Raw genomic sequence first — 15,722 nt, 5'->3', positions numbered from 1 at the left:
AATATAGTCTGTGACAGTCTCGCTGGCAGCTTTCTGGAGGGATGTCAGTTCTGTGTAGAGGCTAATTACCCGCGGCTTTCCTTTGCCCGCATAATGATCTCGCAGGATCTGCAACGCCCTCCTGCCGTCATCTGCCGCCTCTCTCATAACTAGAGACAAGCTCTTGTCATCTAGACACTGGATCAGCTCGGCGTAGGCTTCCTCGTTTTTATCAGAGTCGTCATCTTCATCTTCATCTGCATTCGGCTCCACCTTACGCAGTATTGTTTCTTTCAAGCCGTGCAGCCGGAGATGTCCCAGAAACTTTGCCTCCCACAGCTCATAATTTCTTTCATCTCCATCAAAGCACAATCTTTGCCATCGACTTCCCATCTCCCTCCTGGGCCCATAACCTGTTGGCGCTGTCATCATAAGGGCAGGGAACAGTCGGAGAATAACAGCACAAGACTACACCAAGTTGTTTCCTTGGGCGACACGTCACACGCCACCACTTTATTTTTCCTTCATTCACCAACATTGCACATGCTCCACAATTTATAGTCACACCCATTAATGACGTCATTGAAGAGCACTCATTAGAATACACATTACAACATTAACAAAACATTATTTTTTTATCTACAGAATAAAAAAGTTAAAAAAAATAGACTTAGATGTAAAATAATGTTGCTACACACCCATGGACAGTAGGGGGCGGTATGCAGCTTAAAGCTGCTACGATCCGCCATAATAGAAAACAAGAAGAGAAGAAGAAGCAGTAGAAGAAGAAGTCCACCGCGTGTTTCCGGTTTCCCTCGTAGCGGCGTCAGTTAGCATACAGAGAAAAATGGTTCGAAAATTAAAGTTTCATGAACAGAAGCTGCTGAAGAAGGTGGACTTCATCAACTGGGAGGTGGACAACAACCTGCACGAGGTGAAGGTCCTGCGCAGGTATCACATCGAGAGGCGTGAGGACTACACCAAGTGAGTGACGTCATGGATGCTGCTGCTCTCTGTTTAGCCTCTAATATCTGATCTGTTACATTTTTATGAGGACTTATTTAGTTAAAAAGCTCCTCCGGCAGAAGCCATGAATTATTTACTTAAACTTCTTCCTTTATTTCTACAGAGCAGATTCGCTACAACTTTAGAGACAATTATTTATAATCCGGAAACATTGATTTATCAAAGCTATTATACAGCTCTGTTCTAGTTCTAATCAGCTTATTATTGGAGCTTTAATCGGTACACTTTCATCATGTATGTGGAGATGGTGGAAAGAAAAAAAAGCTTTCTGTTTAGCTAACAGCTTTAGCATCTAAAACGAGAGCGATAATCAGGATTAGTGCTGAAACAATCAGATTAAGCGATTATTGAAATGATAAACAAATGTTCTGTAAGTTTTGGCGATCAGATTATTAATCGATTAATAGAAAAATAATCAACAGGTTAATTGATTTGCAGAATAATTGTTATTTGCAGCCGTAATTAGAATAAACTGTTTGAAATTTGTTTGATTTCACCAGGTTTCTAGCTGATGGTGTGGTAGATCACTGCAGCCCTGTGCATATCTATGTTGTAGCTCTATAGTTGTACTGGTAAACAGATGCTGGAAGCCATGTGGCTCCTGACCAATCAGAGGAAGTCTGATAAACAGCTCAGTAAATAACAAACATTTCTATCTGATTATTCTGGACCTGATGTTTTGCTTTTCCTTCAAACTGAACTAATAAACCTGAAACCGATGTTTCCTTTCTGAGTGACCCGGCTTCACCCCCAGATTCCACGTCCCCCGTCTCTCCGCCACATACGTCCTGCAGAGCGATTGCAAAGTCATGTTAATCTATGAGAGCTGTTCCACATCCTCCGCACGTCTTTTCCGTCCTTCACCGTCAAAATACTTCACCTGATTGTAGCATATCTGTAAAAAACAACAGTATACTATATTTTAAATTAATGCAAATGGATCATAACACATAAGGTCAATAGGCTAGTTCTCAGAAGATGGATACGACTCATGAAACAGCAGACAGAGACTAGAAGTTTGCAGTTGCGAGTGCCTTGTATTTATAGTAAGGAAAGTTTATACATATATATTTACAACATCAGTGAAACATCCAAATGGCCATATAAAATGTGCAAAACAGGAAAAAACAACAACAAAACAATTAAGAGGAAAAAGAAAAACAAAATTAATCAATTCCACAATTAATGAAACCACATCCCTTCAGTCCATTCACCCCAAGCTGGGGTTGATTAAAGGTCCCAAGCAAATTCCTTTTAAAGTGCTTGGTACAGTGCAGGTCATAGACTGACAAAAGTCAGAGCAGACTGGAAACAAAATTGTTCGTTGGCTGCAAGGAGCCTCCTACCAGCCTGGCAGGAGATCCAAAGTCTTTGTGCACCCAAAGTGCAATCTTTCTTGGGCTCTAGGCCTGGACCTTCAGCTCGCCATCAACACCCGGCCTGAATAATGAAACAGGACCATTTTATCAATATATATATATATATAAACAAAACATTCTAGTGTGCACACACATTCAGTAAGTGGTACTCTTTGTACTACAGATAATTCCAAATAGTAATTTTCAATCAATATGCATATTAAATAAATATAAAGTTCCATATAAATTGCACTATATAAATTAGTCAACATGAAATGTAAAAACAACAACTAATACAAACAAGTGCTCAATAAATATCTAAGGCACCTCATTGTCCACATAGGGTTCTTCAAAGCTAGTCTGGGCATCTGTTTGTATAGTCAGCAATTTAGCAGCTAGACAACAAACAAAGACATAATGAGCTAAAATTAAGCCACAAAGGAGAAACACTAGTGATGTTATGAGATGAGCCGAGGCTTTGAGGCGTGATTCATGTAGAGGAGGGGCCAAAATTGGTGACGTCCGAGGCCTCGCTACCGTGATACCATGTGACCGCTTCGGTAAGCGCAAGAATTTTGACAGGCATCTAAACAGCCTCAGTGTTCAGTCAAGATGTGGGAGTTTGGAGGAGAGCTGCTGTCAGCTGGATAAAGTTTGGATAGATTCTAATAATAGATTGGTTGGAAAAACAACCAATCTAGTTGCTTAAAGCTAATTTGGTTTGAATAAACAATGTAATGATCAAAATTTGAGCAAACCACTGAACAAAGTCAGTGTTAACACGTTAGTATTAAGTAGTGTTTTCTCCTAAGTCAGACTGTCTACATGAGTGGCATTGTCTGTAAGAGACAGACTCTCACTCTAGAGGTTGACGGTTCGAGACCTGTCTTTCTCTTTTGAAAGTTGCGATTGAACTTAATTATTTTGGCTGATGAGACTAATTTGCATTGTTTTGCCCGAGTAAAAATATAGATTGGTTAAATTAGGTCGGTTTGGCTAAAAGATTGGTTGAACACAACTTCCAACCTGATTAAAACCAAAAAAAAAGTTTATTTCACTAAAATGGTAGAAAAACTGTGCACCTTAAATGAGTGTTCTAGGAAATTTTACACTTAAAAAAAACTTACAAAAGATTTTATTATACACACCAACCATTAACAATTTCAAGGGAACTTAAAAGGGGAAAAAAAGAAAAACAATTGCAAAAAAAATCACAGATTTTATTACAAACTGTAGTTCTGCTGTCCACCAGTAGGTGGTGACATGTTCACATGAAGCCTCATGAACTGTGGGGATCGTTGAAGCAATTTGGCCAAACGGTTCAATGCCTCATGAGGCTTCATCTCACCATCACTAAGAAACACTCACCAATTCCATAGTTTGTATGTAACACAAACAGTTTTTTTCATCTCATCTCGGCTAAGTAGTTAGCTCCTGCAGCTCTGCTTCTCCCAACATGCCATAGTCTTTCAAACTTCCCCACTCCAACTAATATACCTAACCATAGGCGGATCTACTGGGGTGGCATAGGGTGGCAAATGCCCCCCTAAATGTCAGCCTTGCCACCCCTGCTGCCACCCCAGTTGGCGGTAGGGGCGGCGAGTCTTATAAATTATGGATCATTTGAGAATTACGGCCGCTAATTTCCAATGTCGGACTGCAGTGAATGCAGCACAAGATGACGCGAGAGCGACTGAGACTGATTGTTTTGAAAACCAAATGAGGCAAAGCGAGGGAGCCAGGGGTGATGGGGAGAGGAGACACGGGATGAAACAGGTAAAAACTGATTAACTATCTATAGAGAAATGAAATCATAATGAAAGCACAATGTTGCTAGCATAGCTGCAATGCTGATTTTGAGATGATAAAAATCAGGTTGCAGAACGTTATTTCTCTATCTATGATGTTAGTTAGGCCTGACGTCTCAGGCTCATGAAGACATATTTGCGGTCAACTATGACAGAAAAGAGACGATCAAGTTTGGTTTTACTCAAATCAAAACGCACAAAGGGATTGGATCTAAATACATTAGTGAAGCGTTTTGCTGAGCAACATGGAAATCGCAGCATTCAGCTGTTATAGTCATGTTAACTTTATGTTCTGCTCTCTGGTGAGCCTTTACAGAGCTGCTACATTTTGTTTAGGCACCTGAGAAAATCTAATATTTCCTTTAATAAAACCAAAAGTGTTAAAAGTAAAAATGTGATACTGGTGTAAATCCTGCTTAATATGAAGCAGTGTTGTTGTTTCTTTTTTTGTATATATAGTATGAAACTATCCAGAAATGACCCGTATGAACCTACTCACAAGCAAAATGTATTTTTATGTTGCTTCTTTTCAGATTTGTGGAGATTTTGATGTAACATACAGAACCCGCCTTTTTGTTGATTTGTTGATACAGCAGTATGGAGGACCAACTCTGCCATATTTAAAAATAAATACAGAAATAAATAAATGCTTAATAAATAAATAGCCATACAATTAATTGCCACCAAAAATACAAACAACAAATAAATGTAAGTAGAAATTAAATTATACAGCTAGTCATAAAGGTATATAACTCTTTAAATTGGCTTCTTTATTTCTTTGCCTTTTTAATATTTACCTTATTTATTTTTTTGTCATTTATTATCTTCAACTTCATTTTTTAATTACTTATATTTTTAGGTATTTATTTATGTGCATGTTATAATATTTTTGTCTGTTTTATTCTTCATTTGTATTTTTTTACCCTAGTTATTTCTTCGCCGCTATTTCTTTCTGCCTGCCCTTTTAACATTTCTGCCTGCCATTATAATATAATTTCTAATTACATTTATTTGTTGATTGTATTTTTGGTGGCAATTAATTGTATGCTTATTTATTTATTGAGCTTTTATCTATTTCTGTTTTTATTTTTAAATATGGCAGAGTTGGTCCTCCATATACAGCTCTATCTACAGCATATTTACATGCATGAAATGTCCCTTTCATGTTGCCTTAACTGCTGTATGTCAAGTTACTGAGGAACAAATGGGGTAAATGTGTGTTCAGAGTAAACATTACATAGATGTCCAGTACCTTGTTCGGGTGCCTTGACCCATTTATTTCTACTGTGTAGTTCTGCTCACTTTAGTGCAGCTCAGTCCATTGATCTCTGATAGGGAACTTTTTCTTTCTATCGTTTCTTCTTGTGCAAATGCTGCAAAGCTGCCTCTCTGACAGTCAATCTCACACATCTGCGACTCAGCACCTGTGTCTTACCTTAATGCCTTTCCTGTCATAAGGCCCCCCTAGAAGTAGTGTTATCATTCTTCTATCTCCTATTAAGTGAGATCACATTGTACGATGTATTATAAATATGAACTGTTTCACATGAAACACTAGTACTGTACATACTATTCTCACCAAACTGTGATAAAATTCAGTGTAAACAAATGCCATATGTTGCCACCCGTAAAAAATTCCTGCCCCCCTCTTGCCACCCCATAAATATTTTTCTAGATCCGCCCCTGTACCTAGCTGATAGGCTGTTGCACATGTGATCCTGATACTCAACAGCAATTGGCTGTGTAGCAATGAGGGGAAGTGAAAAACATACAGAATGATCACTGGGATCTTTCTCCATTATCTAAACATGTAAATGGAAAATCACTGGGATTTACACCCGGGTTACATGATCTTGACCTGTTGCCCTCAGGTTTCCGTATATTTAACTCCGGTCAGGTCAAGATCTGTGATTCCAATCGCACCAAACAGGAAAAACAACGGTGAAAAGATCCGGTTTGTCAAATTAAAATATAGTAACAACAGATCAGTAACTAAACATTACAGCGTAGTTCTTATATATTCCCAAAAACTAAGAGTGTTTTATTAAATGATTGGATGCAAACTATTGGTGCTTCAACAGGAAGCAGGAAGCAGGTTTCTCATCTCCATCAGATTATTTATTTTATACCGAGAGGCTTAAAAGTTTCATCAGATCCAGTCAAAGGAAACTTCTTATTGCAGGAATGGATGAAAAGATGCTTCTGAGTTCATTCAAACCTTGGATGATAATTTAATCCCTGATTTAATCCGTGATGATGGTTAATCCCTGCTACAAAAATCCACAACGAAATGAAATATTTGGGCAGAAACTGAACATGTGGATGCTGATGGGAATATTTTTAATATGTTATATTAAATTAATTTAATTTAAGTTAATTTCCAATGTTATAATAATATAGCGCCTGCTCTCCTCGAGCTCAGAGGAAGTCGGAGCGGAGCAGGCGGGTGGAGCAGGCGGGTGGAGCGCGGCGGGGCGGATGATGATTGGAGATTTCAGGGTCATTCAGTGATTCAAATTTTATATAATTCCTGCTCTGAGTCGCTCTGTCAGCTAAATGCACATTTTAGAGTCTCTATTCTCCATTTAATGATTAATAGATTACTAAACTAGTTGACGATTATTTCAATTATTGATTTATCAGATTAAGACATCTGATTATTTGTTTCAACCCTTTTTTCGACCAATATTGCGATTTTCTTTTGCACTAAACCTGTCGATATTTTCCTGGTCCGCCATCCAGAGCTGCAGGACTTTACTGTAATATTTGCATTAAAATATTCTTCTACTATAATGCATAGATCTAGGTGTTAAAGCTGCAGCTCTATGCTCCCTTCTGTGTGACAGCATGCCTGCTTTAATCGTAATACCGCCACCTAAAGGGCTGGAGGGAGAAATGTACTGTCTTTATCCTGTTGACTAAAATCATTGCCTCTGCCATTTTCTTAAGTTGTGATTATATTGCATTTTATTGCCCAGTCCTAGTATGCATATGTTTTTATTGGCAGTTATTTTACCTTGTAGTATTTTATATGTTGGAATTGAGGATGCGGCGTCCTTTAGCGGTGACCATGTTTTTCTTTCAGGTACAACAAGCTGAGTCGTAACATCAGAGATGTGGCCCAGAAGATCAGAGACCTGGATGAGAAGGACGGCTTCAGAGCTCAGAGCACGCATCGGCTGTTAGAAAAGCTGTGAGTTAGCAGGAGTCACTGCCTGGATCAACCACACAACAAACTAACGGAGGCTCTCGATAAAAGTCAAAAACAACCATTGCTACGTTCCTGGATAAATAATCAAATCAATTGGATTAGTTCTTGATTTTAAAAGTCCATGATTTGAATTTTTGCTTAATGGTAAAATGGAGGAAGTCTCTTCTTCTGCATTTTTTCCCTGCGTGTTTGCTTCCGCCGCCTCTTCCCTCCTCCCGCCTGATAGCACGCTGCACTGTTCACTAACGCAAGGAACGCCGCCCAAACTGACGAGTTCCTATGTTCACGCTGCACGCGCTTCAAACAGCAGACGGCTGGTTTAGTGTTCAGGGATTAAACTGTTCCAGCCGGAGTCCCGCCTTGTAGTGATTGATGGGGGTAAAAAAAAACAACAAAAAACTAGAAAATTGACAGTAAATAAATTTTAAAAAGAATCAAAATCCCTCTGCGTTTGTCAGCCAATGGGAGCAAAGGAGCGCTCTGAAACTAACAGTATTAGCCAATCAGAAGGAGGGGGCGGGTCTTAGGAAAGCATGTACCTCCTCCTCTATTTTCTTGCTCCAGTCACCAGATAGATTATGGTTCAGTGCTGAAGTTCTACGTGGAGAATCACCTGCCGCCGTTTACGGCTCCATTCAACGGAGAGACGTGTTAAAAGTTTAAAAAATAAATAAATGAAACTTTGTGTTTGGAGAGAAAGACGACAGAGAGAACGGAATGACATGGAGGGGTTAAAAGATGACGTGACCATGGATAAAGGGCTGAAAAATAAATGGCGCCAAGCACGGCTTGAGGAGACGGGGTCAGATGGCGAGACATTTAGCAGCTTGCTCCGAAACATCCGCGGTTCTATTTTTTAAAAACAAAGCAGAGTGTGTATGACATCATCGGCACGCCGGACTGGAGTCATAACTGGCATCCTGGGCCACAGGCGGCTACGCTCTACCCCTGCTATTCATTCTAGCTAATCTGAATCGTTCAATTGGAGAGCGAGATCATCTGAGGTGTTGATGGCAGCAGCACAGCAGATATTTCTCTCCAGGATGGAGTCACAGCCAAACAGGAACAGACCAGATGAAGCTACTATGAGAAAAAGCAGAGAGAGCAGAACGTTAGAGATTGAACTAACAGATTCTGCAGAGTGGGAGAATAGAGATAGAATGAAGCAGAATGATGAAAAAGGGGTCCCTATGTCCTCCAGCAGTCTAAGCCTATAGCAGCAGAACTATAGAGATAGATCAGCTTGATGCCGTGACACAGAACATGGAGGATTATTTTCAGCTGTGGGGGTTTTAACATTTTATCTGCTGTGTCAGATGAAGGAAAACTACAATTGAACAAGCTCCTCATTTAAGGTCTTTTAGCTGACACTTGTTTTTACCTCAATAGTGATTTCTTACCAACTTTGTTTTACAGCAATAATTGATTCAATCGTTTTCCTGCCTCGACATCTAGAGATCTTCTGTTTCCATCCGTTCATCTGTTTTTATGAAGAGAACCATTCCTGCAGCATATCCCCCCCCCCACAGCATGATACTGCCACCGCCGTTCTTTAGCAGCTGGGATCAACTTCTCATGTTAAGGAAAGTTTTCCTTCACCTCACTGCAAAGACAATCTAGAAATGTCAGGGTTTGGGTGAGGTTTTCAGGACCCAAAGGCAGAGGCAAGGAGGTTAAAGGAATAGTACACCCAAAACATGATTAGCCTTCATTTTCTACATTCAGCATTCAGCTCGGCAAAGAACTCATGCTCTTCCTCAACACTGAAGTCCTCAGACATTTTTCTTTCGTTGTTTCTTTCTTTGCACAGGTAAACAGCACATTTCTTCTTCTACGCTTGCATTATCGGCAGAGCAGACGCTGAATGCGCACTTTCATCTGGTTTGGTCTGCCGCGGTTTCCGTAGACTCGTGAACGCGCTTTCAGGAAATACTATACACTACTGTTTATGCTCTAAAAACATTCTAAATGACTTCGTTTCGAGTAAATTCTGGACGCTACCCACTCAGGACACTTGGAATACATTGGACGAGCAGTATGGAGGAATATTGACACGTTTTTTGTGGACTTTTATGGACCTTTCTGCCTCGGGCGCCATAGACCTCCATTATTTGAATGTCAGCAGACAGCAAGAAGCCTCCCAGATCTCCAGATGCATTTGAGATATCAAAAAAGTACTCCAGAGTGTTGTTCAGCATGGGGGTGAGTAGAAAATGAAGGCTAATCATGTTTTGGGTGTACTCTTCCTTTAATGTAGATTTTATTATAGCTTTTATTGCATTTTATCTGTTTTTACTTGTGTTGTTTTTATGTTATCATGTGAAGCACTTTGTGACTTTGTCTGTGAAAAGTGCTATACAAATAAAGTTTACTTACTACTTACTTACTTAATGGAGTTCTCACAGGTAACTGATGCATGAATCCAAAAATCCAACATAATAAGGACAGAAAAAAACAGAAACTTGGAGAAATCAGGGAAAACTTGCATGAGGAGTCAAGAAAAGACGAGGAAGCAGCACTGAGGAACTGCAGAGGGAGTTTATATCGGAGACTAAACCAACAGGCTGATTGGGAGCAAAACAGTGATGAGAAATAAGTTAAAAATGTCTCAAATTTAGTTTATTTCCCCCTAATTTGAGCAGGTAAATAAGATGATTTGCAAATGGAATGAGATTTTTTTTACTCCTAAATAAGATAATTAGATAATATGCACTTGAAATAAGACAATGCAATTATATTTTCTTATTTTAAATGTAAATGTCTGGATCTATTGGCAAAGTGTCTCACTGACCTCAATTCAAGAAAAAAATCAAATTTTTTGCAGTGCTTAATGTCAAAACGCTCACTTTAGTTTTAGTTCTATTTGCTGCAGACTAAAACAGGGAACTTTTAGCCTGATTTATTTTATTTTTTTAAATGTAAACATCTGGTTTCAGGTCAGGATGGGCGGGACCTTCGATGTCAGAGATGCAGCAGATATTTGATCTTATCGTTGTTCACCTCAACATGACTATAATGATCGGCTTATGGTAGACTCTTGGCGTTTATCTCCTAAGGTACAGCATCGGCCTGATCCCCACCAGACAGAACCTGTCCCTCACGGAGAAGGTCAGCGCGTCGGCGTTCTGCAGGTAAAAAAAACGCCATCGCCTCAAACCGGCGGCGCATTGCTATTTTTGTTGTTTATTCTGTGCGTTTCCTGTGTGTTCCTGCAGGAGGCGCCTGCCCAGCATCATGCTGAAGCTCCGCATGGCTCAGAACCTGAAGACGGCCATAACTTTCATCGAGCAAGGCCGTATCCTTCTAACCCGACTCGTCCAGATGGATATGCGGAGCAAATCCATCTGGAAACCTTCCGTTGAAGTAATTTTGGGAAGGGGCGAAAATCCTGGTTAGCTGATTGGCCTATGTTGGTGATAGACGGGCCAAATAAACCAATCAGATCAACGAAGCATATGACGTACTAACAGAGCGACGACGAAGAGGAGCCAATTGATAGATCAAACTCTTGCTGAAACCAGTCGGGAGAAGAGCAAAAACATCTTTTCCTCTGAGAAAAGCCTCCAGAGCAGTGTTTTGCTCTTCTTTCAGTGAAGAAATACTCTGTAATTCCCATAAAACTTGCTCGATAGCCACGCTAACGCTAGTTTCATCGGCTGAAGCCGCCATGTTCTTTAGACTGAACTGTCGCGCTTCTCGTTGCGTCACACCTCAACCCGCCTCAAAGCCAACGCTGATTGGACGTTCGTTTGGTGAACGGCTCCACATTTTCTTCAACGGAGAGTCTCCAGACTGATCTGCGAATGAAACCTTGAAAGCTCACGACATCAGGATGGTCTCACGAGGCTAGAATCCTTCCTGTTTCCCTCCTCAGATCCCAGATTGCTGTTTGAGTTGCTTTTCCTTGACTCACTGACAGATGTTCGTGTCGGCCCAGATGTTGTTACAGATCCAGCGTTTCTGGTAACGAGGTTAGTTTATGTTCTTTTACTGTAAAATGATTTATTTAAGCAGGGATGGATGTAGAAAATATGGGGCCCTAGGCAAAGACAGGCAGGGGGCCCTCTGAATGGAGAAGACAACACATAAACAGCCCCATTCTACAGATAGAGAAATGTTAATAGAATAGACATCCATTATCTGTTCTAGGTTGTGTCCCTCTCTTCTTGTCCCTTTTCTTCTTGTTTTCCTCTCTATGTTTTGTACTCAGCTGACTTTTCATGCTGTCTCTAAAGGAATGAAAGATTTTTTCCAAGCACTAAGCTCACTTAGCTGATTGCTCCTTCCTGTGTTTCCAAAAAGGCCAAAGTAAATAACCCAGTCCTTCTTTTCACTGTAGACAGGCCATGTTCTGCTTATCTGTTCTCCATTTTTCATTTGGATGAAATAATAGCTGCATGAATCATGACAGCAGACAAGATAGAGGAGAGCAGGAGGCGGGGTTACCAATCTACTCGCTCTGGAGAGCAGAGTTCGCTGCTTTTAGATGTTGTCTCCAAAGTCTCCAGTAGCAGAAAAAAGTCTCTAGATTTGGCGCTAGGAGCTTTTTAGAAATCAAAGTGCTAGAGGGGTCTGAAAAGTGGCTAAATATAGCGACTAAAGCGCTAAGTTGGCAACACTGCTCTTTGCATGGTTTGTTTTCAAATGGTTTGCTGCTGTCTGTTTGGACCTTTCTGAACATGTGCAGCAAATGGACTGATCCAATATGGTGGACACTGATGGGGGGGGGCTGAGACACACTTAATATTATCAGCGTTCTGATGGCATTTTAGTCAGAGCATTTTTATCAAAAACATAATTAATGTGCAGAAATAAGGAATAGTTGTATTAACCAGACATGGAAACAGAGATTTATGGGGCCTCCAGGAACTTGGGGCCCTAGGCAGCTGCCTAGTATTGCCTAATGGTAACCCCCCCCCCCCCCCCCCCCCCCCCCCCCCCCCGTATATAAGCAAAGGAAGCTTAGAGCAAAATTGTCTAAAATTGATCATTTGGGACTTTAACCTTTTTTTATTTTTCAGAAATATGGAGGATTTTGTCACCTGGGTGGATTCTTCAAATATCAAGCAACACGTCCTGAACTATAATGACGAGGTGAGTCACCGCGCTCTGAGCGGCTGCTAACACCTCATTAACTAACATGGCTGACACCAACCTTTGTTCTTTTTTTGCAGAGGGATGACTTTGATCTGATAGCGTAAGCGGAGGAGTGAAACAGACACGAACATCAGAGTTCTTATTGGTTCATGATTCCACCATAAAGGAGCCGCTTTGCTGAAAGGCGTTTCTGCAGCCAGGTTTCAGTGAAGCTCGTTTGCATATTTCAAACTTCAACAAGAATGAGACACACCCTGAAAAACATCTGTCACCAAAGATGGTTTATTGAACTCACAGGAGGAGATTCCTTCCTGAAAATGAACCAGAGGCTGAGAAGTTGGATGTTTATATCAGAAGCTGCTCTGTTGTCTTTTCTTCTGTTTTTGCCTGTTGGTAAAAATCCAGCTCCTTTGATTGTGCAGATTTTATTTTATTGTTTAGTGAATAGACTTTTGCAGAACTTCAATAAAGTATGTTAAAAAGAATAAAAAATGTCTTAAATTGAATCCATGTCAACAAAATATTAAAGGAACAGTAGCTGGATCCCATATTAGATGTAAATCATAGGCGTAACTTCCTGAGGATTGGTGGGGACGACCCCACTAATAATTTGCGCTATTGAGCCTTGATTCTGTAAAAGTTTAAAAAATGTCCACTGGACTTGGTTTCCCAGATTTGAAGACGTTTCTCCACCCCTCCAGGAAGCTTTCTCAATTCAAATGTCTGAAACCACACAGAGTTTGAGTCTTTATAGACAAAGCTTTGTATCGCTTGGAAACATGCTAACGGTAACCGATGAATGGGTCGTTTGGTTCCATAGTTAACCTGTAATACCTGAAACCGGCCTATGATTCTGAGGGTCGGTCGTTAAGGAGGTATTGTTCACAGGCTGGAGCGGGTAGGTGCTTCGTTCCTCTATGATGGGGTGTGGGGATATCTGGATCATGTCTATGACTGAATTGGAGGTTTTTGGAAGCTGAAAGCTGAATCCCCCCCCCCTCTGTTTAAGGTTGTTTTTTCTCTCTTAACATAGATGCTTCCTTCCTCTCAAACCTCCTGTCTTCTTTGTCCAAAATGTGAACATTCTGGTCCTCCAAAGAATGTCCTTTGTCCATCAGGTGTAGATGTAGTGCAGAGTCTTGTCCAGAGGAGGGCGCTCTCCTGTGTTGGGCCATGCGTCTGTGGAGAGGTTGTTTGGTTTCTCCAGTATATACAGGTGCTGGTCATAAAATTAGAATATCATGAAAAAGTAGATTGATTTCAGTAATTCCATTTAAAAAGTGAAACTTGTATATTATATTCATACATTACATACAAACTCATATATTTCAGATGTTTATTTTGTTTAATTTTGATGATTACAAATGACAACAAATGAAAATCTCAAATTCATCATATCAGAAAATTAGAATATTGTGAAAAGGTTCAAAATTGATGGCCCCTGGTGCCACACTCTAATCAGCTAATTAACTCAAACCACCTGCAAAAGCCTTTAAATGGTCTTTCAGTCTAGTTCTATAGGCTACACAATCATGGGGAAGACTGCTGACTTGACAGTTGTCCAAAAGACGACCATCGACACCTTGCACAAGGAGGGCAAGACACAAAAGGTCATCGCTAAAGAGGCTGGCTGTTCACAGAGCTCAGTGTCCAAGCACATTAATAGAGAGGCGAAGGGAAGGAAAAGATGTGGTCGAAAAAAGTGTACAAGCAAGAGAGATAACCGCACCCTGGAGAGGATTGTGAAACAAAACCCATTCAAAAATGTGGGGGAGATTCACAAAGAGTGGACTGCAGCTGGAGTGAGTGCTTCAAGAACCACCACACACAGACGTATGAAAGACATGGGTTTCTGCTGTCGCATTCCTTGTGTCAAGCCACTCTTGAACCACAGACAGCGTCAGAAGCGTCTTGCCTGGGCTAAAGAGAAACAGGACTGGACTGCTGGTGAGTGGTCCAAAGTCATGTTCTCTGATGAAAGTAAATTTTGCATTTCCTTTGGAAATCAAGGTCCCAGAGTCTGGAGGAAAAGAAGAGAGGCACTTCATCCACGTTGCTTGAAGTCCAGTGTAAAGTTTCCACAGTCAGTGATGGTTTGGGGTGCCATGTCATCTGCTGGTGTTGGTCCATTGTGTTTTCTGAGGTCCAGGGTCAACGCAGCCACATACCAGGAAGTTTTAGAGCACTTCATGCTTCCTGCAGCTGACCAACTTTTTGGAGATGCAGATTTCATTTTCCAACAGGACTTGGCACCTGCACACAGTGCCAAAGCTACCAGTACCTGGTTGAAGGACCATGGTATCCCTGTTCTTAATTGGCCAGCAAACTCTCCTGACCTTAACCCCATAGAAAATCTATGGGGTATTGTGAAGAAGAAGATCAATACACCAGACCCAACAATTCAGAAGAGCTAAAAGCCACTATTAGAGCAACCTGGGCTATCATAACACCTGAGCAGTGCCACAGACTGATCGACTCCATGCCACGCCGCATTGCTGCAGTAATACAGGCCAAAGGAGGCCCAACTAAATACTGAGTGCTGTACATGCTCATACTTTTCATGTTCATACTTTTCAGTTGGCCAACATTTCTATAAATCCTTTGTTTTTATTGGTCTTCAGTAATATTCTAATTTTCTGATATGATGAATTTGAGATTTTCATTTGTTGTCATTTGTAATCATCAAAATTAAACAAAATAAACATCTGAAATATATGAGTTTGTATGTAATGTATGAATATAATATACAAGTTTCACTTTTTAAATGGAATTACTGAAATCAATCTACTTTTTCATGATATTCTAATTTTATGACCAGCACCTGTATATGATATATATTTTATCCAGAGATGGCAAAAGTACTCACTTTCCGTACTTGAGTAAAAGTACAGATACTTGTGTTAAAAAATACTCTGGTAAAAGTGGAAGTACTGATTAAACTTCTTTACTCAAGTAAAATTAACAAAGTACAGGCTTGTAAATTTACTTAAAGTATAAAAGTAAAAGTAGAAACCACTTTTTTCATGCCGTTGCCTACATTTTAAATGGATGTCTGCCAATAGGACTAGATCTCCGTTGTGTTCATTTTCAATCATCTCGTCGTCCATGCTACTATGCTAACGCCACCGCCACCAAGCTGCAATGATTTGCCGCCAATGAATACCGCCGAATCTGTCGATTCATCTTGTAGTGGTGCGTCAAATGCAACGTAGATTCCAATCCAATTAGATTGAATTTGGTATT

At 40.4% G+C, this 15,722-nt stretch overlaps 1 protein-coding gene across 1 annotated transcript; it reads left to right on the top strand.

The window, feature by feature from the left end:
- The first annotated feature begins 741 nt into the window (after positions 1 to 741).
- Positions 742 to 12,971, top strand: imp3 (IMP U3 small nucleolar ribonucleoprotein 3). The gene is made up of 7 exons (XM_038272069.1): positions 742 to 963; positions 7,257 to 7,364; positions 10,439 to 10,513; positions 10,598 to 10,677; positions 11,302 to 11,353; positions 12,404 to 12,476; positions 12,557 to 12,971. The coding sequence occupies exons 1-7, from the start codon at positions 827 to 829 to the stop codon at positions 12,581 to 12,583; spliced, it is 552 nt and encodes a 183-aa protein (XP_038127997.1). The 5' UTR covers positions 742 to 826; the 3' UTR covers positions 12,584 to 12,971.
- The last annotated feature ends 2,751 nt before the right edge of the window (positions 12,972 to 15,722 follow it).

The sequence above is a fragment of the Cyprinodon tularosa genome, unplaced genomic scaffold (genome assembly GCF_016077235.1).
Source record: "Cyprinodon tularosa strain WSP-4 unplaced genomic scaffold, ASM1607723v1 ctg816, whole genome shotgun sequence".
Taxonomy (NCBI): domain Eukaryota; kingdom Metazoa; phylum Chordata; class Actinopteri; order Cyprinodontiformes; family Cyprinodontidae; genus Cyprinodon; species Cyprinodon tularosa.
The sequence above is the reverse complement of the archived record's forward strand: the minus strand, read 5'-3'. Positions and strand labels throughout refer to the sequence as shown.

Excerpts from the sequence above, each read along its gene's own strand:
- imp3 (XM_038272069.1), top strand. The coding sequence starts at position 827 with ATGGTTCGAAAATTAAAGTTTCATGAACAGAAGCTGCTGAAGAAGGTG. Across the intron at positions 964-7,256 it reads AGGCGTGAGGACTACACCAA|GTACAACAAGCTGAGTCGTA; the intron begins GTGAGTGACGTC and ends TTTTTCTTTCAG. Across the intron at positions 11,354-12,403 it reads CCAGCGTTTCTGGTAACGAG|AAATATGGAGGATTTTGTCA; the intron begins GTTAGTTTATGT and ends TTTATTTTTCAG.